General features: G+C 35.1%; 2 protein-coding genes across 5 annotated transcripts in view; one reads left to right on the forward strand and one right to left on the reverse strand.

Annotated features, from left to right (window-relative positions):
* LOC127844155 (endonuclease/exonuclease/phosphatase family domain-containing protein 1-like) overlaps window positions 1-5,432 on the reverse strand; it is a 29,073-nt gene extending 23,641 nt beyond the window's left edge. For 2 of the 4 annotated variants that reach the window (XM_052374174.1, XM_052374170.1), the window contains exons 1-2: window positions 5,322-5,432; window positions 3,330-4,924 (exon numbers count right to left, since the gene is read on the reverse strand). In XM_052374174.1, coding sequence (XP_052230134.1) covers window positions 3,330-4,285 — 956 coding nt within the window. In that variant the 5' untranslated portion in view covers window positions 4,286-4,924; window positions 5,322-5,432. Of the gene's footprint in view, window positions 1-3,329; window positions 4,925-5,214 lie in introns of all 4 variants that reach the window. The other 2 variants (XM_052374173.1, XM_052374172.1) reach the window with 2 other exon arrangements.
* The window catches only part of LOC127845905 (uncharacterized), a 147,212-nt gene that overhangs the window by 87,280 nt on the left and 32,432 nt on the right, over window positions 1-27,500 (forward strand). The gene's annotated exons all lie outside the window — the stretch shown is intronic.

The raw sequence follows: 27,500 nt of genomic DNA on the forward strand, positions 1-27,500 counted from the left end.
TGTTGTCAAATATTTATGAATTTATATAAAATGTGTAATAAACTTATTATATATATATATTTAAATATAAATTAAAATAAAAGTAAAGAAGAACGTGTCGAAAAATGCGAAATAAGCCAGATATTTAATTCTGAAATTTAAAACGGCTGTACAGCCGAATTCGCTAGCATGTAAACCAAACATGTACGATGTGAATCTAAACTTAGTTTAACGGTTTATTTGAATTCCTGCAACGATATCTATTCATACGACACACGAACACTAACTCCGATCCTAATGCAAAGACGAATGCTTCGGTTATTGTAGGAAAATATGTACGTCACAATCGACTTGGGGCGCTAATTTTCTTTGCTGCATTTTATGAAATTCGGCTTTAATGTGTAATTTTTCTTGCCTATTTTGTGTTATTGTAACATATTTTATCAATGTATTACAGTTACAATTAAACACATATAAAAAATCGTATATACCCGCTTTAAAGCGATAATGAATACAAGTAAATATAGTCTATTTTTATGTACATGATGGTCGAAGGATATTTTAAGTATTTAACGTAATATTATGCGCATCTAACAATATATGCAATGTGTATAGGTGTCTATCGCAACCGTCGGTTATTTTTTGGTGTTGTCACTTTACATAAACTTATATCTATGAATGCAGCATCAACATTCTAAAACGATATCCCGGAAAAATCAAAAAATCATTTGAATATCAATTGTACTTTCGTTATGATTCGGGGTACGATGTGAACATAATTTTCATTTTAGTGCAGATTCATTCATACGTCACAAAGACACAAATTTGTTTTACGGATCATTTCGGCTTAGAGGACTGAACTGTCATGAAAAATATCGAATATTATATTTTTTTATTAACCACTGGAAGCAAGACGAGTTGTAGATAATTGGTCAGTTACCATATTTTAACTAAATATTCTGACCAGTTTCCCTTTTTCAGCTCAATTCAACAGTCGAAAATGCGCATAATATCAATCTAAAACATATTGGCGACAACAAAATGCGGTGTGTTCTATCCAGAAGCCCTGGCGGAAAATGTATGGCGTGACAGTGTTGTGCCTAAGGTTAATGAACTTCTTCGCCGCCAGGGTAGAGAGGAGAGACGAATGAGGAGAGATGCGGGCACATCTGCCGACATCAACGGGTACATGGAGGACCTGCACGTCATGCTTCCCGAGATAAACACCTCATGCGACACTTCGCTTCTGTCGCTTCTGAACAACAGCATGTGAATACTTCTACTGAATGTAAATTATGTAAATACTGTATATATTTTTCTGTCGCTTCTGAACAACAACATGTGAATACTTCTACTGAATGTTAATTATGTAAATACTGTATATATTTGATATTCACTGTGCATTTCGAATAAATACCGACTTTATAATGTTGTTGTTATTACGTACATACATGTATATACAGGATTCTATCTATTAAATAATGCAATGTTATATGCTAAGGGGAAGACGCAGGAAAAACAAAAACAAACAATTAATTCAACATGAACGAATATCACGAGTTGTTATCAAATATTCATAACCTGATATGTAAATTTATAACCGGTAACAAATCTTTATAAATAATAACTAACTTGAAAACGAAGGATGACATGGGCTACGTTAGAAAGTAAATATTGATTAGATCAATATAAAATATCTTACATCAGATATTGTTCACAACTCGCCATGCAAAGCATTGAGAACAAGCGGAAATGTCAGCAGAAAAAGTCGGGAAGAAGCACAAAAAGTTACAAACGAACAAAACAACTCTAACGAAAATACCGCATGAAAGAGAATGATTCGGAATATCATTCTCTATATACATGCTATATTTACTAATTTTGAACTTCTTTCAAAGATCTTAAAGAACTTTATTTCAACAAACGAGTCCAGTGCTGAAATGGAAGAAACCTGAAAGACACAAAATATAATCTGTTAAAATACATGTATATGAATAGAAAAACCAAACAGTTTACGATTGCAGTCGTTGCAATCGACAGTTGACAATTTCTAAATTTCGTAGCATACTGATGCAGTACGTTATTTCAGACAGTACAGGCGGACGCAAATAAATTATTTAATACTCACTTTCTTTATAACTCGATATGTGTTGTTAAAAAACGGCGATTGAATTGCTTAACACCATACCAGTTAATAGACTTGATGATCTAAGCGCTTTAATTACGTTTCCGACTTTACGTGCTGTCCGAATTTAAAGTGATGGGCATTTTGTTACTGTTGAATTGAGCTGAAAAGAAACGGGTGAAAACAATAAGTTATAATGAATGTGGTATCTGAAATTATCTACAACTCATCTTGTTACCGGTTGTTTATAAAAAATATATATTATTTTCGATATGTTATATGACTCACCCATCCCTCTAAGCTGAAATGATCCGTAAAACCAAATTGTGTCATTGTGTCGTATGAAAGAATCTGCATGAAAACTACATTTAGACTCGCATCGTACATCGATTCATTTCTGTCGTAAGTTGTCAAAACGAAAGTACGTTGATATTCAAATGGATTATTTTTCTTTTCGGGATATTGTTTAATTATGTTGATGCTGCATTAACAAATGCAAGTGCATATCGAGCGAAAACACAAAAAATAAACAACGGTTACGATACACACCTACATTGTATATTGTAAATACTGTTAGTTGCCCATAATATCACTTTAAGTACGCATACATTTGCACATACATGTCGTTTATTATGTTCATTTGTACATTGTACATGTACATGTAAATTTAAAACTCTTGAATGACCATCGCAGACAGGTATTACATGTATCAATGGCCGCGCGGCATTGCGGTGATCACGGGTGTTCCAGTTAATGATGACGTGCAATCGCGGCGATTTCGGGTGTTCGCCGAACACCGCGGTCAGTAGCGTGTCCGCCCCCCGCGAAATGTCACCCATCGGGAAAATTGAACACCGCGGACACGCGTTTTTGTCAAAGTACACGTTGCCTGTACTGTATACAAGCTACATGTAGCTAGTTGAATCAAGTGACAACTTACATATACATTAATAGAGAAATATAGTGACACTGTATGACTCAGCAGAATAACTTGTAATGAATACTGTAAAATCATCATAAATTTATTACTGGAGCATTTATTTTTGTTGGTTTTGTTGGTTGACCAACACAATTTACAACGCATATTTAACACAAACTCATCAATAAATGACAGATGCAAATTCCTCATTTTGTTTTAAAAAATCAGACAATAACATTTTTTTTAACCACAAAAATTCATGCTGACCATGCAATAGAAATAATTTTACAGTAGTTTTAATCATACCCATTTTCCAAGATGGTCATACACACGACATCTTGTACCCCTGGGTTATTTGCTTTCTCAGAAGAACAACACTGCAGATTCCACGAGGCAATGCGAACAGCTTTACGATTATTGCACTTAAACGTTGGGAATTCCACTGCAGGCCGTAACGGTTTTTGTGAATATGGCCCCAATTTGTCCACCAAGTTTTCTAAAGATCCTTTTGAAAATTCAACAGCCGGGTCATGGGAATTATTGCGAGAATGTAAAGAAATGTCTGACATTCTGCTAGGTATTGCACTGGTATTGAAATTTAAATTTGAAGACTTTTTCGATGAAGCATAAGACACACTGTCTGTAGCAAGGTTTTCGTCCAATGTCAACTGTGGCCTAATTGCACTTAAAACATTTGGCCCTATACCCTTCACTTTTATCAAGTCATCGATGTTCGTAAATGGTCCCTTTTTATCCCTGTACGTGACTATATTTTCAGCCAAAGTTTGGCCTATTCCTTTAACTTTCATCAACTGGAACACATTTGACGAATTCAAGTGAACAATCACTGATTTACTTTCCTTTTTAATAACCCCATTTAAGGAAGCTTCAAAATTGTCACCTTTTCCGTCATCGTCTGTTTTCAGACATATTTCGTGCTGAATCGCTTTCAATTTTACCGCACCAACACCTGAAACTAGCGCTAAATCTTCGATCACCTTAAACCCCTTGATCTGTCTACGATAATCCACAATCTTTTTGGCAGTTTCACGGTTTATACCAGGCAAGGTCATTAGTTCCTCTTCTGTCGCTGTATTTATATCAAGTTTATTTTTTACAAGTTCTTCTTTTTCTTCTCCCAACACCGCCATGTTGAAAGTCGCACTAAGTTGCCTTCGATGCTTACGAAAACTTGACTTCTTTGTTTCATCATCTTCAATTCCGCTTTTCTTCGGAATGCAACAACTGTTCATACCCCCCATTCTTATGTGTTGTTGTTTTGTTGTTTTTACTGTCGTTTGTGTTTTCACTTTTGACCGGAATTTATACTTTGAATTCCCTGAGCTTCAGTTTTGAATATTTTACCATACTTAAATGGAACTTTGTGGTTTCATTTTCAATTCAAGTTTTATTTTTGGAACTTCTTTTTTACTGCATAAAAAACATCTAAATCGTGCATTACCACGCGTAAGTTCAATAGCATCTTCAAACTTTGGCCAAATAAAAATAAGACTATTCACATGATTGTTAATATGAAATAAGGTCATTCACATGCTATATTTGAGTTCATCAATCATATTTACACCGATTACATCACTAATGTTTACACTGTATGTCATCCACATGCTATATTTGAGTTCATCAATCATATTTACACCAATTACATCACTAATGTTTACACGGTTTACAATGTATGAGTTCATAAGGTCATTCACATGCTGTATTTGAGTTCATCAACCATATTTACACCGATTACATCACTAATGTTTACACGGTTGACAATGTCAAATTTACACCGATTACACCACTAATGTTTACACGGTTGACAATGTATGAGTCCTTTTATCTTCCAAAGTCATTAAAGGCATGGATATCTGATTTCAGGGATTTTGCGTGTTTTCCTGAAAAATAAAATCATATTATCATTTCATAAACATCTCATTATAATTATATAATCCATGCAACAAAACAATTTATTAAACATGTGTAAATCACGTAAACTTCTGCACATGTTTTCACATACAAATACAGTCATATCATTTATTGCATGGTTTCTAAATACATACATTGTTTTTTACTTTAAAAAAATACAAATACATTAAAAGAAAACAATTTCATGTAACTAGTTAATCAAATTATTTTAAGAAGTTTAAAGTTAATCTATAAATCTTTGAATCAAACTCAATCTCACAGTAAATCTATTAACCTCAGTCCAAAAAATACTGTACAAACAAGCACTGTATATGACCTTAAAATATTCAACAATTCTCATTGCAAATAAGCAGTTTAATCCATTACCTATGCATGCGACAATTTTTATATCCCAGTTAATGCCAGTTTAATTAACACATACGATACACAGTTATTTCAATACAGTCATTCACACTGTTGAACTGTGTTTGTTATCGAAATAATGATAAACTTGTGAACATAATAAATCACTTTTATTATCAACACATTTACAGCTCTCATTCGATCATTCCATATCGTTTGTAATCTATTATAATTAACAAGGGCGTAGCCAATAAACACGCTTATGTTTTGTTAGGTAATGTAACTAATAAGAATTGCAGCGGGATGAATTTGAAATTATAAACAAATTGATCATTTTATGAAGGTTGCTTACATGGTAAACAAGACTAGAGCTTTGTCACAGACGTGACGTATACCCCCACGTGCCGCATTGACACAGACTATTTTGCATGCTGTCTTCACAAAACAAGAGAATCCAATTTATCGCGATTTTTAAGAATTATAATGCCATTATCATTTATGGCCATTTCGACCTTTGAACTCTTCAATTCTTTCGCATGCCATGCCGTCCAAATTTATGGCCATTTTTTTTTACTTTTGAACTCTGAGTGTGACCTAGACCTTGGACTTATCGACATAATTTTTTTGCATGACTCATCGTCCAATGATTGTGAACAAATGTACCAGGTATTTTTAAAATCTCACAATTAATGACATAGTTTTGGCCCTGACAAGATCATTTATTACCATTTTTGACCTTTGAACTCACAGTGTGACCTTGACGTTGCAGATATAAACGTAATTCTTTCGCGCGACACACCGTCCAATAATGGTGAACAAATGTGCCAAATGATTTTAAAATCTCACAATGAACAACATACATGTAGTCATGGCCCGGACAAGCTCATTTATGGCCATTTTTGACCTTTGAACTCAAAGTGTGACCTTGACCTTGGAGATATCGACGTAATTCTTTCGCACGACACACCGTCCACTGATGATGAACAAATATGCCAAATGATTTTAAAATCTCACAATGAATGACATAGTTATGGCCCGGACAAGCTCATTTATGGCCATTTTTGACTTCTAAACTCAAAGTGTGACCTTGACCTTGGAGATATCGACGTAATTCTTTCGCGCGACACACCGTCCAATAATGGTGAACAAATGTGCCAAATGATTTTAAAATCTCACAATGAACGACATAGTTATTGCCCAGACAAGCTCATTTATGGCCATTTTTAATCTTTGAACTCAAAGTGTGACCTTGGCCTTCCAGATATTGACGTAATTGTTTCCGCGACACACCGTCCCATGATGGTGAATAAATTTGCAAAATGATTTTAAAATTTAACGATAAATGACATAGTTATGGTCCGGACAAGCATTTTGACCTTTGAACTTCAGTGTGACCTTGAACTTGGAGATATAGACGTACTTCTTTCGCGCGACACACCGTCCCATGATGGTGAACAAATGTACCAAGTCATTAAAAAGTTTAACGATAAATGACATAGTTATGGTCCGGACAAACTTTCGGTTTTAAACGCACTAAGTGACCCTGTGACCTCGTTTTTGACCCGACATGACCCATATTTAAACTTGACCTTGACATCTTCTAGATACAACTTCTGACCAAGTTTGGTGAAGATCGGATGAAATTTTTACGACAGACAGACAGACAGACAGACACACAGACCGACAGACAGGCTGACAAAGTGACTCCTATATAGGCCCCATTACCAGTAATGGGGGTATAAATATCAGTGAAACTGATGGAGTCTCCCCAATGATGCGCTTTGTCAATGTATGTATTAATTAACACCTAAAAATCTATTATTAGCATCGTTGACCTTGACCCAGTGACCTCAAACCTCATCAAAAGGTAGAGGTCCATGCAAGGTACCTACATGCCAAATATGAAAGCGATTGGTAAAGTATTGAAGGCACTATGAGAAACGGTAGCAAAAGTGTGACGGAAGAAAGTCTATTATTAGCCTCGGTGACCTTGACCTTGACCCCAGTGACCTCAAACCTCATCAAAAGGTAGAAGTCCATGCAAGGTACCTACATGCCAAATATGAAAGCGATTGGTAAAGTATTGAAGGCGCTATGAGAAACGGTAGCAAAAGTGTGACGGAAGAAAGTCTATTATTAGCCTCGGTGACCTTGACATTGACCCCAGTGACCTCAAATTTCATCAAAAGGTAGACGTCCATGCAAGGTACCTACATGCCAAGTATGAAAGCGATTGGTAAAGTATTGAAGGAGGTATGAGAAATGGTAGCAAAAGTGTGACAGAAGTAAGGAAGTAAGTACATGTAAGTAAGTAAGAAAGGACAAACTGGCAACTATATGCTCCGCCAGAATTTATTTCGGGGAGCATAAAAAACAAGCACACATTTACTAAAGAATTTGCTTAAATTGAAATTTTTATCAACTTAAAAAACATTGTTTAACAACACTCTGGAATGCTTAATAATTATTAATAGACATACCAGGGACTTAAAGGGACTTTCACAGATTTTTCCAAATATTTTTACAAGTGTCATTAAATAACTATTTTGAATAGTTTTAAATAATTAAAACAAAAATGAAAAGGGTTAATAAAACATTGTGACAGCCCTGCGGTTTGAACCCTGGTGAAAAGTGCAAAGGCTAAATAGCTATCACTACATCCAAAAGGGTGTTAAATATGCAAGGTAGTTTAAATGCTGGTTCGTATAATACATGTTCGCAAAATTATCCATCAAAAGGCGTTACAAACCCTTTATTATTTGTTTGATATTTATTAAATATTATAATAAGTAACCAAATATTAACTTTTATATTTAACATCTGCCTTAGTCAGGGGTGTTAATTTGCTCGTTTCAACATAATTCAAACATAACTTTTTGAATCTATGTGAATTATGTGACCAAGCTGTCAACAAGTCCATTTGAAACAGTTATTCTAAAACAAAAGAGAGAAATCAACACCTGATAAACTATGCTCATGATCAGTATTTCAGATATCTCTTGATAGTATCAGATAAAAGTATATCAACAATAGACACTTATTACGCAACCTGACCGAGTTTCATCAACTCTTGATGGGCATTGTGCCCAACACTTCATTATGAGCTCTTATTGCTTTTGGAAAACAGGACTTAATAGTTCTCCCAGATTAGTCTGTGCTATCTGCATTGTTTAATACGACACTTTCCACCCAAATTGGACTTTCCCTAAAAAGGGACTTTCTCAAAACAAACAAGATGTGTTTGAGAAACAAAATGTCCCCTATATATGACCTTGACCTTGTGAAGGATGACCTTGACCTTGTGAAAGATGACCTTGACCTTTCACCACTCAAAATGTGCAGCTCCATGAGATACAGATGCATGCCAAATATCAAGTTGCTATCTTCAATATTGCAAAAGTATTCATTCAATAAGCGATTTGGGCCACATATATTTGACCTCTGACCTTGAAGGCTGACCTTGACCTTGACCTTTCACCACTCAAAATGTGCAGCTCCATGAGATACACATGCATGCCAAATATCAAGTTTCTATCTTCAATATTGCAAAAGTATTCATAAAATAAGCGATTTGGGCCACATATATTTGACCCCTGACCTTGAAGGATGACCTTGAAGGATGACCTTTCAACACTCAAAATGTGCAGCTCCATAAGATACACATGCATGCCAAATATCAAGTTGCTATCTTCAATATTGCAAAAGTATTCATAAAATAAGCGATTTGGGCCACATATATTTGACCTCTGACCTTGAAGGATGACCTTGACCTTTCAACACTCAAAATGTGAAGCTCCATACATGTAAGATACACATGCATGCCAAATATCAAGTTGCTATCTTCAATATTGCAAAAGTATTCATTAAAAGAGCGATTTTGGCCACATATATTTGACCTCTGACCTTGATGGATGACCTTGACCTTGACCTTTCAACACTCAAAATGTGCAGCTTCATAAGATACACATGCATGCCAAATATGAAGTTGCTATCTTCAATATAGCAAAAGTTATTGCAAAATGTTAAAGTTGGCGCAAACAGACAGACAGACAGACCAACAGACAGGGCAAAAACAATATATCCCCCACTACTAGTGGGGGACATAAAAATAACATTAAAGCAGACAGTGTCATACCTAATAAGCCTGCACACAAGCATTAGTACATGTAGAACAAAATTTTAGTGTTATAACAATTTACTTGCCATTGAACAAACATTGTTCAAGCAAGAGAGGCATATATACTATGTTAACGTCACCGATCCCCAAACTCACATTTGGCGATTGCTATTACTGGTTGGCGAGCAAAAATAAGATTTCCATGAAATTGGCGATTGAAAAAAAGGACCATCTGGTCTTTAAATGCACTCTCTTAAGTCCTGTTTTCAGGCCGTATAAATCGCCAGCAACATCAACATGAATACACAGATAACACCCTTATCGGAAAGGACCAAGGGGATTATGACAACCGCAAGTTTAGGTCGATAATCCACATGGCTTATCTCTTAATTGGTCACATTTTTAACTGCTAGCAGAGTTTTTTTAATATTTCGATTATTTGGTGATTTACGTTATAGCTGTATCACAAAATCTTGTCATGTAATGACGAGAAAACTGTTCAGTTCACTGTCCAATGGGTTATGAGAATGCCGGTAACATGTAAATTAAAAAGTACATTATAGACCATGTTGCGCATCATACATGTACACACCTTTTTACTATTAACAATTAGTGTTTATATATTGTTTACCGGTACAATTGTTACTCACGAAAAGTTTAATGTAAATAGTGAACAATTAATTACTTATGGCAATGAATTGTGAAAACAATAATTATAATTGTTATCAATTTCACGCAGTAGTAATTTAATTCCAGTACATGCATATTTCGTCATGTTCATTCATAAAACTGAGTTACAATGTTTTTCTTCAGCCCCTAGATAATATTTGATGCTTAAAGTCCTTTTGTACAGGTCTACAGCCTACACCATTTTGACTGGTTTTTATTTTTATTGATGACTTATGTGGTCATTATATTCCCATTATGGCATGTCATGTATAATTTTTTCTAAATCCAATCCCATAACGGATGCTTTGATTTCAAGATATTTGGGAATAAGAGGTATTTAGTGAAGAAATGAAGACGTTTGCAGCGGTACATGTAACAACAATTGTACAGATAAGTTTTTGTCTAATTGGTTGATCAAATATCAATTCAACAACGGGAGGCGGAAAACGACAACGGGCGAGGCATGGTATGGTATTGCGCAAGGGGGGGGGGTTAGAGGGTTAGGATTAGGGTTTGGGTTAGTGTTAGGGGTCGGGTTAGGGTTTGGGTTAGCCTAAACCCAACCCTAACCCTAACCCGACCCCTAACCATAACCCTTACCCTAACCCTTTTTGGGGGTTATCACCCCTGACCATGCCTCGCCCGTTGTAGTTTTCCGCCTCCCTTCAACAACAGACATGCTTTTTTTTTACAATTTAACCAAATGTGCTGCATTCCACATTGAATGTTTCAACCCACACAAGAGAATTGATAAATCTCAACAAGCTGCCAAACATGAAATAGCAAATTAACTATCTTTACTTAAGTACTATCTCCATGTATTTATCAAATATTTAAACATAAATAGTAAATTCCACCCACCTACTCAAACTGTGTGTGGGTCAACAAAAAGATATCCAAATAACTGTAAATGTATAGAAATTCGTCGGTATGAAATTTCGTGGTTTAAAAATGAACAACTACATGTTGTAATTCGTTGACACGTAATTTTGTGGATATAAAATTTTCGAGGAAGACTGACCGTCATAATATTTAAACTTTTATTAAAACAACCAGAGTAATAATTAACAAAGCATAATCTGCTTATCTGTGTTGACAGCAAGACTTGAGATTAATGTGCACTGAAGCATGACATTTTTGCCAATGAGTGATAAAGCGGCTCACTTGTGGGTCCCCGCTCCCTAATTGCCATCAATGTTGTTTTGACATTAATATTTGCAATTCTCAGCGCAATCGGTCCCCTAGTAGTAACAATTGAGTAATAAGGTCCCCAAATTACACATGTGAAAACCATTATGTCTCTTTTAACTTTAATTGGCACTAATTGACATATGTGATAAATCTGCAAACTGTTAATATGACGACGTCACGTAAAAGGAAACAATCGTTTATGTACACTTTTAATACATAAACACGTATCAAGAAAACAACACATTGTAAAACTAGCATATCTTAATCAAAAATCGGATATGACATTCGGAAATGACCGATTTTGGATTAAAAATGTATAAATAATCGTTGGTACTTGAATTCGTGGTTCAGCAGACCAACGAAATCCAGGAAAATTCGTACCACGCGAAATTTAATGGTTTTACAGTACTTGCCTGATTGAGAAATCCAGTTTTGGGATCAGTCAGCAACATTCAGTCAAAACTGGGCTAAATGCATGTGCGTATGCATTAAGTCTGCACAGGCTACTGAGGGACGACACTTTCCGCTCTAAGACAATTTTGGGTTTAAAGGATGTATCTTCCAAACAAGAGGGCCTGAAAGGCCCAAAGTCGCTCATCTGAGATAACAAGATATTATTTGGACAAATCTTCTGACCAAGTTTAATGAAGATCGGAAATTAAATGTGGCCTCTAAAGTGAAAACAAGGTTTTACTATAGCCATAAAAGGAAAAATGCCCCGCCCCCTGGCAGCCATGTTTTTCAACCAACTGGTATCATTTTTGAACTCCTTCAAGATATTATTGGGATGAATCTTCTGACCAAGTTTCATGAAAATCGGACAGTAAATGTGATCTCTAGAGTGTTAACAAGATTTAACTATAGCCATACAAGGAAAAATGCCCCGCCCCTTGGAAGCCATGTTTTCAAGCAAACATGATTGTTTTCGAACTCATCCAAGATATCATTGAGACCAATCTTCTGACTAAATTTCATGAAGATAGGAAAATAAATGTGACCTCTTGAGTGTTAACACGGTTTGACTATAGCCATATAAGAAAAAATGCCCCGCCCCTGGTGGCCATGTTTTTAAAGCAACCAAAACCATTTTCAAACTCGTCCAAGATATCATTGGGAAAAATCTTCTGACCAAGTTTCATGATGATCGGAAAATAAATGTGACCTCTAGAGTGTTAACAAGGCTTTACTAAAGCCATATAAGGAAAAATGCCCCGCCCCTTGGCAGCCATGTTTTTCAAGCAAACATAACCATTTTTGAACTCATCCAAGATATCATTGAGACCAATCTTCTAACCAAACTTCATGAAGATTGGACAATGAATGTGGCCTCTAGAGAGTTAACAAGGCAAATGTTGACGGCGCACGACGCACGATGGATAAAAAGATATCACAAAAGCTCACCATGAGCACGTTGTATAAAACAAAAACATTTGAATTTATTTAATCAGTAGACATTACTTATATTTGTGTCGTCTGTGTATTTTAGAAACTATTATGCTTATAGATATCGTTTTTTTTTTGACGTTTTAAGCAATTTAAGTCTCGTTGCCGAGATTAAACGGTGTAAATTTCTTCGATTTCTACTGACATACGAAATCATTGTTTTGACGGATGACATCCCATGGTTATTGTATGAAGTATGCAGGGAAGCTGACGAAATGTTAAAACAATCGCGTAGAAGTAAAAAAATATCCAGGTATTATCTGTTTATGTTTCTTATATACCATATGCCAAAATTGCCGAGTGCCTCGCATGATGCGGAGTGAATGCTCGTTGTGGATGAAGAGAAACTTGGTAAACAAAAGGTTTTGCGTGAGCTGTACTGTACAATTGTAATTTTAACAAATATAGATCTTGTTTGGAAATCAGGATTTGACATTCAGCATGTAGGGTGTTTACTTTCATATTGGAATATATTTTCGCGATCTAATGTGATCGTCAATAATGTTGACATTAGTTAATAGGTTAAAATTTAAATCTAGTAGTCACCGCGAATCGCGGTGTTTCGTCATGATTCTACAGCTTATCTTTATCGCGAGATGGTCAGGGTGAAATCACGTCAGAATCACTGCAAATCACCTGTGAGTGTTATCACTGCGAATCGCGGTGAATCAGCGAATCACCGCGATTTGTCACATGGGCCAAAATGCGGTGATGTGAGATTTAGGCCCGGCATGACTCGTGTTCGAACTTGGCCTAGACATTATCACGATACAACTTCTCAGAAAGTTTGGTGATGATTGGATGAGTACTTGAATTAGAGAGCGGACAGGAAAAGTGTGATGGATGGACGGACAGACCGACCAACGGACAGTGTGAAACCTATATGCTGCCTGTTGGGGGAACTAAAAATGGTTAATGGCAAGGTCAAAATGACCTCAGGTGATGCTGGTTTATTGCTAGAATTCAAAGGCATCATCCTTGCAAGTATACAAGCTCTAATGACCTCAGATGATGCTGGTGTATTGCTAGAATTCAAAGGCATCATCCTAGCAAGTATTCAAGCTCTAATGACCTCAGGTGATGCTGGTTTATTGCTAGAATTCAAAGGCATCATCCTAGCAAGTATACAAGCTCTAATGACCTCAGGTGATGCTGGTTTATTGCTAGAATTCATAGGCATCATCCTTGCAAGTATACAAGCTCTAATGACCTCAGGTGATGCTGGTTTATTGCTAGAATTCAAAGGCATCATCCTAGCAAGTATACAAGCTCTAATGACCTCAGGTGATGCTGGTTTATTGCTAGAATTCATAGGCATCATCCTAGCAAGTATTCAAGCTCTAATGACCTCAGGTGATGCTGGTTTATTGATAGAATTCATAGGCATCATCCTAGCAAGTATACAAGCTCTAATGACCTCAGGTGATGCTGGTTTATTGATAGAATTCATAGGCATCATCCTTGCAAGTATACAAGCTCTAATGACCTCAGGTGATGCTGGTGTATTGATAGAATTCAAAGGCAACATCCTAGCAAGTATACAAGCTCTAATGACCTCAGGTGATGCTGGTTTATTGATAGAATTCATAGGCATCATCCTTGCAAGTATTCAAGCTCTAATGACCTCAGGTGATGCTGGTTTATTGCTAGAATTCAAAGGCATCATCCTAGCAAGTATACAAGCTCTAATGACCTCAGGTGATGCTGGTTTATTGCTAGAATTCATAGGCATCATCCTAGCAAGTATTCAAGCTCTAATGACCTCAGGTGATGCTGGTTTATTGCTAGAATTCAAAGGCATCATCCTTGCAAGTATACAAGCTCTAATGACCTCAGGTGATGCTGGTTTATTGCTAGAATTCAAAGGCATCATCCTAGCAAGTATACAAGCTCTGTAGATAGAATTATTGATGTTAGGACGAAACCTGTCATATTGAATGAACCTCATACATATCCTGGCAGGCATATCGCTATAATTTTTATGGGTCCAGGAATACAAATATTGTCAGTCTCTACATGTATCTGAGAGAAGCTGTGGATCAACAACTGGTAATCGTTACAGTGTTACATGTAGTTTAAACCTATTTATTTTAGCTTAATTGAATAATGAAAGCCTCAGGCTTATTTCAAAGCTCTGGAGTCTGTTTCAAGGGTCAAGAACCAGTATTTGGTGTCGTTGAGGGAGATCAAAAGAACGCTCTCACATTGGGGATCAAACCCGTAACCTCCCAGGCGCTAGGTGTACACCATATCCATTTCAGCACGGGGACCTTGGTTACAGTTACAGTTTTATAAGTCAAGTAAAAGTTGATGAATACATTTTATGCGGGTGCTTTGCTTTGGATAATATATATATATATATACTGACATTCCCTGTATAGCGGGGTGTCGATACAAGACCTAGTTATGTGGCGACGATATAAAACCTTGTTGCAGGGTGTTTGTATATATGCTATATAAAGACCAACAACTTCCGGACTAAATTCAAATAATTATTATATTTCTGAACAAATTACTTTTGCTACATTTAAGTTCCGTACGATATTTGTGATTGAATCAAATAAGTAATATTGCTATAATATTAACTACTTTCTGGTTGCTGGAATATAATAATATAATAAAATTAAATTATCTCACACTGTTAACATGTTTAATTATAATCGAAAAGTTAAATTTCATAAGCAAACATGTGATAATGATGATGATTATGATAATAATAATAATATTATTATTATTATTAGTATTATTATTATTATTATTATTATTATTATTATTATTATTATGGAGTTCCGTAATTTTGAATTTACCCTAAATCCTATAATTATTTTCGTTTTTTAATAATAATAATAATAACAATAATTATGATAATAATAAAATAATAATAATAAGTATTAGTATTATTATAATTATAATAAATATTATTATCATTATAATTCTTTTATAATAATAATAATAATAATAGTCATTAGAGTAAATTCAAAACTGCGGAACTCCATAATCATATTATTTATGATGACATTTATATTACATGTTAACATTTTTCACTATAAATATTTTGCGTAACTTTAAAATGGATTTTCTTTGATATAAAAAAATGGATACTAGAACATTTGTATGGTATGCCATTTTTAAGTTATTGAAGACGAATTTTTTTTATGTTTTTATCCCTTTCCGTAAAAAAACTACAACATATAATTATTATATTTAACATCTTCCATTTTTGTTCTGACATAATTCAGCGGAAGTTTTATTTTAAGAGGTATACTACTTTCCGTAAAAGTGTAATTTGTTAATAGAGTTCCTCGCTGGAGGGCGTACATGTAACCAGGGTGGTCTGTGGATTTCTTTTAAAATAAGTTTTAGTTTCCTTGCAGAAATGAAAACTATGACGAGACCAGATAAGTATTGCGCTTGACCAGATACTTCGTTCTATGTTATAGGTCATGATAAATATTAAAGTTAAAAGACCAATTAGACACACAGTATCCCTAACGGAGACGTATTTTCCAATGCCCTGATCACATGGAATACAATGTATATCAGACACCACTAATAGAAAACGTGTCTGGATAATGACTTTCACATAATAATGAAAAATATCAGAACAAACATTACCAAGAATGATAAAATGAATTGAACAACAATATGTTTAATGTGGTGAACAAAGTGCCAGATTCGGCATCATTCATCTACACATATAATACAAAATAAATTGCATTTAACAATGTGATATAAGGTTTGGGTAAGTTTTAAATTTATTTCTTTTTTATAAATCGGTGTTTTGTGCTTACTTGTGATTTAACTTGGATTTAATTATAATTATTGTCATGCTAATATCTTAACGCAGATTACGAGTATGAAGATACAGTAACTTAACAAAAATTCATTGTAATTTAATGAGCATTTTAATTCACTACCGATTGCTTATGATATCATGCGTATAGAAAATACTAGATATATATACGCTTATTTAGCTACACGTAGAGAACATAAAGCAGAAGCATTGTCGCTTTGAGTTTTCGTGCCGAGAAAGTAAACTTATATGTGTTGACATTTACCCGATATTGTATTTATCCCGCCATTGACTCTTTTTTTTATTTTCGAAAGTAAACGCGAATATAGTTTACGAACAGTGCTGAATATACAGTACGGTGTTCTGACTTGATAATTCGAGTATGCTGATGAAATACAATATGTGTTTTAGGTTTCTGAGATATACATATAACTAATAGATGAAGAATAAAAACTTTTGACATTGAAAGTTTATATCATCATTGATTCAATTCTTCTCCACTAATTGGAGATCCGCAACTCGATAAACGATGGGTGCATGTAAATATATATTATACAAGTATAATTATATTGAATCAAAACAATAAAACAGAAGTACAGTAGACTTGTATTGTTTATTTTTCATTGACTAACAGTAATTCCAATGTTTAAAAAAATCGGGTTCAATGTTCCTTAACAAAACAAATGTAACTACACAAAATGTTATAAATTAGGACCGCATTATGGTTTTGAATGCATTCAATATTCACAAGTTTCTTTACATGTATGAATTTAACATGTCGGTATATCATCTATACAAAATAATCACCTCTCTTAACACACAATTCGGAAAACAACAAAAAATATAACAAATGGTTAAAATAAAACACTCAACCATATTTAATAATAAACAAAACACATTTACTAGTATTATGGTCACGAAAAACAAAATAATAAGGTGAACCGTTTAATTTAATTTGCAAATTACAATGTGGTTAAATATGAGAGTAATATGCAATTAAGTGCAACATACGCTTTTGTGAACTGAAGTTTTTCAACTGAATCATTTTCACTGACTTAGTCATACGAATTTCCATGGCGACCGCAGCGATGGCCAGACTGAGCAGGTTGTGGACAAGCATTTCCATCAGCTTCCCCGCCACGTACAGGCACTTCAAGTCCATCGTAGCCTCAATCCTTTTCCACGGCTGCGAGACATGGACGCTTCGAGCGGACACAGAACGCAGCGTACAGGCATTTGAACAAAAATGTCTCTGAAGACTTCTCCGCATTTCCTATACGTAGCACATGACCAACGAATACGCCGGAACATGACTGCATCACTTGTTGGTCCACAAGAATTCCTAATGGCGACCGTCTAACGACGAATGCTGGCTTGGCTTGGACACGTCAACAGACACAAGTCTCTAAGCAAGAATGTTTTCCAGGACACGCTAGAGGGAGGTCGATGTCGAGGCCGTCAAAAAAAAAATGAATTGATAATGTAAAAGAGTGGACATCCTTTCCCATAAAAGGATGAATTACTCTCAGCAGCACACAACAGACCTGAGTGGAGGAGAATTTTTGTACCGTCGTCCCTCATTTCCCCCGGGATAAATAATGATGATGATGCTGATGATGATGATGAATATTGGTGATGCTGCTGCTGCTGATGATGATGATGACGATGATGATGATGATCATGATCATGATGATGACGATGATGATCATGATGATGATGAAGATGATGATGATGATGATGATGATGATGATGATGATGATGATGATGATGATGATGATGATGATGATGATGATGATGATGATGATGATGATGATGATGATGATGATTTTGATGATGATGATGATCATGATGGTGATGATGATGATGATGATGATGATGATGATGATGATGATGATGATGACGATGGTGATGATGATGATGATGATGATGATGATGATGATGATGATGATGATGACTTAACTGACCTTACTACAATTGGATACACTAATATAATTTCTCTTAAATCACACAGAATTTGCGTTGTCTTATAATACACAGAATTTGCGCATGCATAATGTAAAGTATAACACAATCCACGATTATTTTATTTTCCCGACGCGGTTTTATTTCTAAAAATATTTTTTTTTACGCAATATAATGGCTTAACACTTCTTTCTGTAACTGTAAATTATTAAAATTATAATAAATATGAATTAGAGTTAATACAAACTTACTAAACCCCATAATGATACTATTAAAGATGACACTCATATTACATCTGTAAATTTTAATGTTAATACTTGTATTGTATACAATGTTTAAACTATAGTGTATCGAAAACAATACAACTTCATAAAGCAAGTTATTTGCGCTTAAAATGTAGATGCGTGTCTATTATTTTCAAAAATATTTTAATGGGGTCAGAGGTAACCAAACATGAAAGCAGGTTTCAACTCTATTGCTTTGTAACATATTTTTGGGACAAGTCGTTATTTAATTCTAAGCATCACCTGCTATATATTACACATGTATAGGTAAGCTCAATTGCACGAAAATATAATAAACTTCAATAACATATTAAATACAAATAAAGTTGTTACACATGGTGATCCTTCGCAACATGAAATATCAACAGTACCTTGCGTATAATGAATATAAATGATGAAATAGGACGGAGAACACTCAGGATATAGCGATCAGCGTTAAGTTTAGTGCATAACACGTCATTTCGTAAATACCAGTATACTGGTCTAATTCTTTTCAAAATATGTTAACTATGTTTGCGTGGAAGGATCATTTAAAAACTAATACTTAATCTCGATGCATCAAAAGCTTTAGGCTTATCGACAGACAATTGTCGGAAATGGTCCTTGATGTATTAAGAGATGGCTCCATGAAACCCGTTAGGATCAAGCCCGGGACCACATGATTGCTAGACAGACACCATTACCATTACGCTTCCGCGAACTTAGACCGTTCTTAGATATATAGTTGGAGCTAAGCTGTCCGCATGTGGCATAAGACCCATTTTCGCGGATCATATATTGTTTCATAGCTGTTGCTCATGATACATTAAGTAAAAACCATACGAAATTTTCATTAGCATTTCTTTTCAGGACCATCCGACAAACTACCAATATTCCAATATTACAGCACAATAAATTTAGGTAGGTAGAAATTAAATACTTGAATTGTAAAATTACTTGTTTGTGCTGATTTCTAAATTCTGGCGTTATTGCAGATTTTTTTTATAAATGAGCCACGGTCTGGAAAAAACAAGTTCAATGCATGTGCGAAAAGTGTCGTCACAGATATGCATTGAAATCCGCGCAGACAAATCCGGGACAACATTTTCCGCTTTACGGATTTTTTTTTATCCGTTCTAAATTCTCATTTAAAAAACACTGATCTAGGCGGAAAGTGTCGGCCCCGATTAGCCTGTGCGGACTGCACGGACTATTTTGAAGAAACTTTACGCACATGCATTCAGCCCCGTTTGCTTAGAGCACGGCTGAAAAAATGACCTTCTAACATACCCATTGTTCCCATAGAATGGTCCCTCCTTCAAATACCTTTAATACTTAAAAATACTGAGCAGTTCATATCACCATTTTGTAGTTTATGATAATACTCCAAATCGTGTACTTAGGAGACTAGAGTCATGCTACTTAACGAGGTAAAACAATTTCTCTTACATATTTTGACATTTACATTAGTGGTTATTTATTCCTCGCTCTTTGTTAAAACAAGAATTCTTATCCGATGACTTTAATACGAGCCTCGCTTTGGTAAAACGGGGCTTAATGCATATACTTAAGTATCGTCACATATGAGTCTGTTCCGTTCGCACAGGCTAATCAGATACGACACTTTGCGATTTAATGGTATTTTTCGTTTAAAGGACGTATCATTTTATAAAAATCCAGGTCCTGTCTGTTTTTCGTTGTGTTGCATTTTTTGCATTAGTATAGTACCTGCATGTAGATTTTCGGTCATCGGACTTTGTCACAAAAATAAACTTTAACAAATGAAACAATCATTTGCTAAGTGCCCATGTGTTTATTATTACATCATACGATCGTTTGAGAAACGAGCAGGTAACTAAGCTGCCACAAAATGTTTTATTCAAATATGGTTCAAACGTAACAATTAATTTTATATGCGTTTTACTCTATACAGTATTTTTCGATGCAATACTGATTAAGCGTCGTAACAAAACCAATAGTTATTAATTAGATACTGAAATAATTAACCACTTTATATTCCAAACTACACTGTATGTTGTGAAATCTTTGAAACATAACGGCATTTGAGATATATAATATTTATCTGTTTTTATTGTTAAAAATAATAACAACATCATGCGTGTTATTATTTATTAACACACCTGAAAGAGTTTCCGATGCAGCATGATGCAAGCTTCCTGAGCTTTCGTTTTATATGACCTCAATGAATGAAGAGAAATTTGTGTAGTTTTTAATTATACATCATATGCACTTTACAAAGAATAAAAAATTGCATTACCTGTGTCCTAAATAAAATTCTTTTAGGCGATTTAATATTCAATTATTACTATATTTTCGTTCACTATCTGATAAACTGACGCTCTTAAAAGGTTGTGGCATATCTATAATAAAATACTTATTAAATGATAAGGTGTATATTCAGGATTTGGAATTTTCGACCATATTTGATTAAACGAGTTCATAAATTTTGTGTATTATCGAGCTTTAGTAAAGACTGTTCTTTTAGTACCGAAAACAACTAATAATAAAATGTGATGAATATTTTCGTGTTTTAAATATTTATGTATATAATATGTATTTCAGTAAATGGTTCCATCAAATTTGATAATAACAATATTAATCTAAGCAAATAACAATATTGATCAAAGCAAAGCATATCTATTAAATTTGTTAAATGAATCTCAGTAAAAAAAATCATTATTTATCATTTTATGTCCATTTTCGTGGCAACTTATAACCTTGCCTCCTTCTTTTTTTTCTAGCATAGAGCTTTGTTGTCTGTAAAAATCGTTGTGAACGTTAAGGTGATGACCCATATGGTCTACCACCATTTTCAATTCCGATTCGGTCATATCAAGAATCTGTATCCCATCATTGTTTTGTAAGTAACAAGAAATGTAAATGAGTATGAATTTAAAAAATCAGCAGAAGCGAAGCCGATATGTTGTAAGTTGTTGGACGGAGATACTAAAAGCTATTACTTTATTTGTTTCCTTCGTAGACATAAAACGACGTTCGAACGTACAGTCTGATATTGCGTGTCTGATGCTATTAAAACGTCGAAAAGATAAACGGCACTTATAAAATGCTTTTGGTTTATATAAAAAGATTTTATTTCCTTTTTTTAAACAGCGGAAAAAATACTACAGTGAAATTTATCCACATTAAAAAATAAACACCTTATTTTAAACGTGGAAGTAGTATGCGGAACGAATATTGAAACGCGACCGTTATTTTCGTATGTCGGCATGCCAATAAAACGTTTGTTTCAGAAAGACAGTTTGGAAATGTGTTTATCTTTTGTTTATAATGTATATTCAGTATAATAACAAATTATTGTTTGTAAAACTGTTACTTCTTGACCGGCTATTGAATCTGTTACAAATAATCATTAAGGAACACATTTTTTTAAATTGTATCGTAGTGGTAATTACGTAGATAAAATATAAAAAAAACACATGCACTATTTAAAGGCTCAATTGAAAAAAATGAACAGAAAAATAAATAACTTGAAAGTGGACTTATGGCATACACAATTCTCTAAATAAAGACAACTGGACATATTTACCGGATTCTCGTGATGTTGCTGCATACTTACAGGGAAGTCTTATATACTTAGTTTTCTTTGTGCATTTTTATTGACATATTACTTTTCTTAACATTATTATGCGGTCCGAAATTTGATTCGTTGTTTTTACCAAAATAAGCAAAGGTTCAAAGCGCCCGTAACTTCGGCATAACAATAAATCGTTTGTTTCAGAAATACAATCTATACATGTAGTTATCTGTTGTAGATTGTGTATATCCAGTATAACAACAACTGATTGTGCGCAAAACTTTTAGTGCTTGACGCGCGTTCCCAGTATAGTTGGAAAGTATAGCGGGATGTTACTAAGAAGACCCAGTTATGTGGCGACGAAATAAAACTCAGTTGCGGGGTGTGTGTATTATTCTATTTAACGCCCGGCAACTGGTCAAGAGTCGAATATTTTTTTCATATTAATATTACAATCGTAATATTAATTATTATGATAATACTTATAATTATTTTTTTATGTTTACATTATCATCATCATCATCATCATCATCATCATCATCATCATCATCATCATCATCACCACCACCACCATCATCATCATCATCATCATCATCATCATCATCATCATCATCATCATCATCATCATCATCATCATCATCACCACCATCATCATCATCATCATCATCATCATCATCATCATCATCATCATCATCATCATCATCATCCTCACCAATCAACATCATCATCACCAATCACCATTTCGGAAACAAACCATTCGGCACTTGAAATAATAAAAGATACGCATGTAATGTTTGAAACAACTAATGTTTGGATGAACTTATATGTTATTTCCTCAAAACAACCGTCTCAAATAATTTGTATTTACTAAAGAAATAAAAGAACAATTAAATACCTGTATATATTGATCATTTCTCTAAAAAATCATATAATGCCTTTGCACAACTCTTTCTATCCACTACAAGTCCACTTTCACCAACTACAGAACTTGTTTATAAGTAGGTCTTCCAAAATGTGTCACATCAAAGTTATTATATATGTATCAGTATCGTTGTTGCAAAACGCTTTAAATTTCCTTATATTCAATAAACACATAATTTTGAATCTGCAATTAACACTTAATGCACTGATTTGCAAATCGAGTCCGTCATGTATTCCGAATTGCTAAAACTTATTCCGAATCTTACTAATGTTAGTATTTTCTAAAACCAACATTGTAATAGTATTGAACAGGCTTTACCTTTTTTGGTTGTTCATTCCACTTATATTGCAAGTCAAATTGATTGTATTGTGTTTTAACTGGCGTGGCACTTGTCTTGTACTTTGTTTGATAGTTGGATTGTCATGTACCTTTTGCTATCTAAAAAGGCACACACTTAGTAACGCGTTCTATTTTAAACCTTTAACTATCGTTTTGTTACCGGGAAATAGAAAGCGTTGTATTCCGTTTTAGGCATACTCTTGATACGTATTTAAAATGCACGTTTAAAAATTACACTGTATAAAAATACCATCAAATGCCTTAAGTTACTGTGTTAAATATGTGAGAAAACAATCGCAGCAGTGTATTTCACCTTAGATAAAAGAACTTAAAACTAACATTTCATCACATATTACATACTGCGTCAATTGCAAAGCAATATAAAATGTTAACTCCTGACCTCTAATGACAAAAAGATCTTCAATACGTTCGTACCAATGCGGAATTCATTCACAACAGTAATGTCATGTAAAACCGTCTAACATAGGTATGAGCTGTGTTTTTCGTTTGAAAGTCAGAGCATAACATGTGCATAAACAAGTTAGTTCCCGAAAGGGGGATTTACACTCTTATATCTTCAATATATTAATTATTATAGAGAAAAAAAACGTCGGGAAATTAAAATGATCGTGATTTGTGTTTTATTTTAATGTTCATATGCGTAAATACGGTTAAATATCAGATAAAATATTATCCATGCATACCCAATCTCGCAAGTCAAGTAAATAAACGACGCATTTGTGAACGCGCTTCTTTCAATAACTTTTTTTCGACGTTTGCGATCTTGAAAAAAACGAGGGAAGCATGCACACAGAAAAGCCCAAAGGGCGTATTCATTTACAATACATACACATATAAAGTATCTACGCGGTAAAAAATACGCGCTTCTTCCTTACGAAAATAACAAAAGCGACGCCGTTTTGTAAGTCAGTTACAACTAACCTCACTTAAACGCAGTTAAGTCTCGTATAGGCATTCCCTCCACCCCTGTTAAGTTACATATTATAACGACTGATACGACATAAATAAAGTAGCATCAAATAAACATGCCGTAATTGAAAATTAATTGAATGTTTTCGCCAGCAAACGTTTTAGTAATATCATACGAAAAACATGTTTCCAATCATAATATGCACAAACTTGGTATGACAATGCAGCCGCGACCAACACAGCACAGTCTGCCGACGATGTAAAAAAAAATACACTGGACTTTGCCGAATGTCGATGCCAGAGCTGGCTCGACATTCGTTTCAGCTCGAGATTCGGGACTTTTGCTGAATGTCGATGTCAGTGCTGGCCCGACATTCGCCCCAGATGGATATACGGGAATAGTGTAGAATGTCGATGTCAGAGTTGGATCGGCATTCGCCCCAGCTCGATATTCGGGACTTTTGCACAATGTCGATGTCAGAGCTAGCTCGACATTCGCCCCAGCCCGATATACGGGCCTTTTTCCGGATGTCGATGTCACAGCTGGCTCGACATTTGCCCCAGCTCGATATTCGGGACTAGTGCCGAATGTCGATGTCAGAGTAGGCATGACATTCACCCTAGTTCAATATTCGGGACTTTTGACGAATGTCGATGTCAGAGCAGGCCCGATATTCGCCCCAGATCGATATTAGGGTTTTTGCCGAATGTCGATGTCAGAGCCGCCTCGGCATTCGCAACAGTTCGATATTCGAGGCTTTTGCAGAATGTCGATGTCAGAGCTGGCAACACATTCACTTCAGCTTGATATTCGTGACTCTTTCCGCATGTCGATGTCAAAGCTAGCTCGTAATTCGTCCCAGCTCGATATTCGGGACTTTTGCCGAATGTCGGTGTCAGAGCTGGCTCGACATACGCCCCAGCTCGATATTCGGGACTTTTGCCGAATGTCGATGTCAGAGCTGGCTCGACATTCGTCCCAGCTCGATATTCGGGACTTTTGTCGAATTCCGATGTCAGATCTGGCTGGATATTTGCCCCAGTTTGATATTCGAATGTCGATTGTTGATGGCAGTGCAAACTTTACGCAGCTCAAAGCGTTATAATCAGAATGGCACGTGTGACATACATGATCTGCTGTTATTGTTTGAAAAAACAACAACACGACATGCTTGTTTAAAATGAACACACAATGAGGTTTTTCGGAGACAGCATGAAGCCATCAAGAAGGTTAAAAAGCGCATGTCATTTTCGCTTGTAGCCATAACAATAAAGCATTTGTTTCAGAAATACATTTTGGCCATATATTTATCTGTTGAAGATTTTGTACATCCGGTATAAAACCAACTTATTTTTTCGCAAAACTTTAAATACTTGAATGGTTATTGGCTGTGTTTCATATATTCATAAACCATTCAAATACATATGTTTCAGAGCGCCATGTATTCAAAATTACGTTTATGCGTGGAAGAGGTAAATCAAAGCGCTGAAGGCACTGAAGTTGTTCGCTGTTGTCGTCCTTGATAAGCTCGTGCACATTGCACAGGCTAATCAGTGTGCACTGGCTAATCTTATTTGACGTGCATTAAGCCCCGTTTTCCCTGAAAGCAGCCAATATGTACAGATTTCAATGATGAACAATAGACTGGCCAATGTCGTTCTACAAGCTGGTATATACACTAACTCGAAGAGGGTAAATACACTCACTGCTAGAGTTGAATCATATGTCGTCTGCTTGCAGACAGGCAGCGGTAATCGTCCCTAGCAAAGTGAGATGCGGTTATTTCCGTACTTAAGCCTTCAAAACATATACCGATTTGCAAAATATGCTCTGTAAATTTAGCTGGCCGCTAATGCGACCAACTAAAAATACGTACAACACAAACGAAATGACACGTATTCGTTGAAGACTCATTTTCATCTTAAGTCTTTAGATTGGTGGAAATTTTATACTTGGAAAAAACAGCAGTTGCAGTAGTAGTAGAAGTAGTAGTAGTACAGTACAGGCAACGTGTACTTTGACAAAAACGCGTGTCTGCGGTGTTCAATTTTCCCGATGGGTGACATTTCGCGGGGGGCGGACACGCTACTGACCGCGGTGTTCGGCGAACACCCAAAATCGCCGCGATTGCACGCTATCATTAACTGGAACACCCGTGATCACCGCAATGCCGCGCGGCCATTGATACATGTAATACCTGTCTGCGATGGTCATTCAAGAGTTTTAAATTTACATGTACAATGTACAAATGAACATAATAAACTACATGTATGTGCAAATGTATGCGTTCTTAAAGTGATATTATGGGCAACTAACAGTATTTGCAATATACAATGTAGGTGTGTATCGTAACCGTTGTTTGTTTTTTGTGTTTTCGCTCGATATACACTTGTATTTGTTAATGCAGCATCAACATAATTAAACAATATCCCGAAAAGAAAAATAATCCATTTGAATATCAACCGTACTTTCGTTTTGACAACTTACGACAGAAATGAATCGATGTACGATGCGAGTCTAAATGTAGTTTTCATGCAGATTCTTTTATACCACACAATGACACAATTTGGTTTTACGGATCATTTCAGGTTAGAGGGATGGGTGAGTCATGTAACATATCGAAAATAATATAATTTTTTTATAAACAACCGGTAACAAGATGAGTTGTAGATAATTTCAGATACCACATTCATTATAACTTATTGTTTTCACCCGTTTCTTTTCAGCTCAATTCAACAGTAACAAAATGCCCATCACTTTAAATTATCTACAACTCGTCTTGCTTCCAGTGGTTAATAAAAAAATATAATATTCGATATTTTTCATGACAGTTCAGTCCTCTAAGCCGAAATGATCCGTAAAACAAATTTGTGTCTTTGTGTCGTATGAATGAATCTGCACTAAAATGAAATTTAGGTTTACATCGTACCCCTAATCATAACGAAAGTACAATTGATATTCAAATGATTTTTTGATTTTTCCGGGATATCGTTTTAGAATGTTGATGATGCATTCAT

This window comes from Dreissena polymorpha, chromosome 9 (genome assembly GCF_020536995.1).
Source record: "Dreissena polymorpha isolate Duluth1 chromosome 9, UMN_Dpol_1.0, whole genome shotgun sequence".
NCBI lineage: Eukaryota > Metazoa > Mollusca > Bivalvia > Myida > Dreissenidae > Dreissena > Dreissena polymorpha.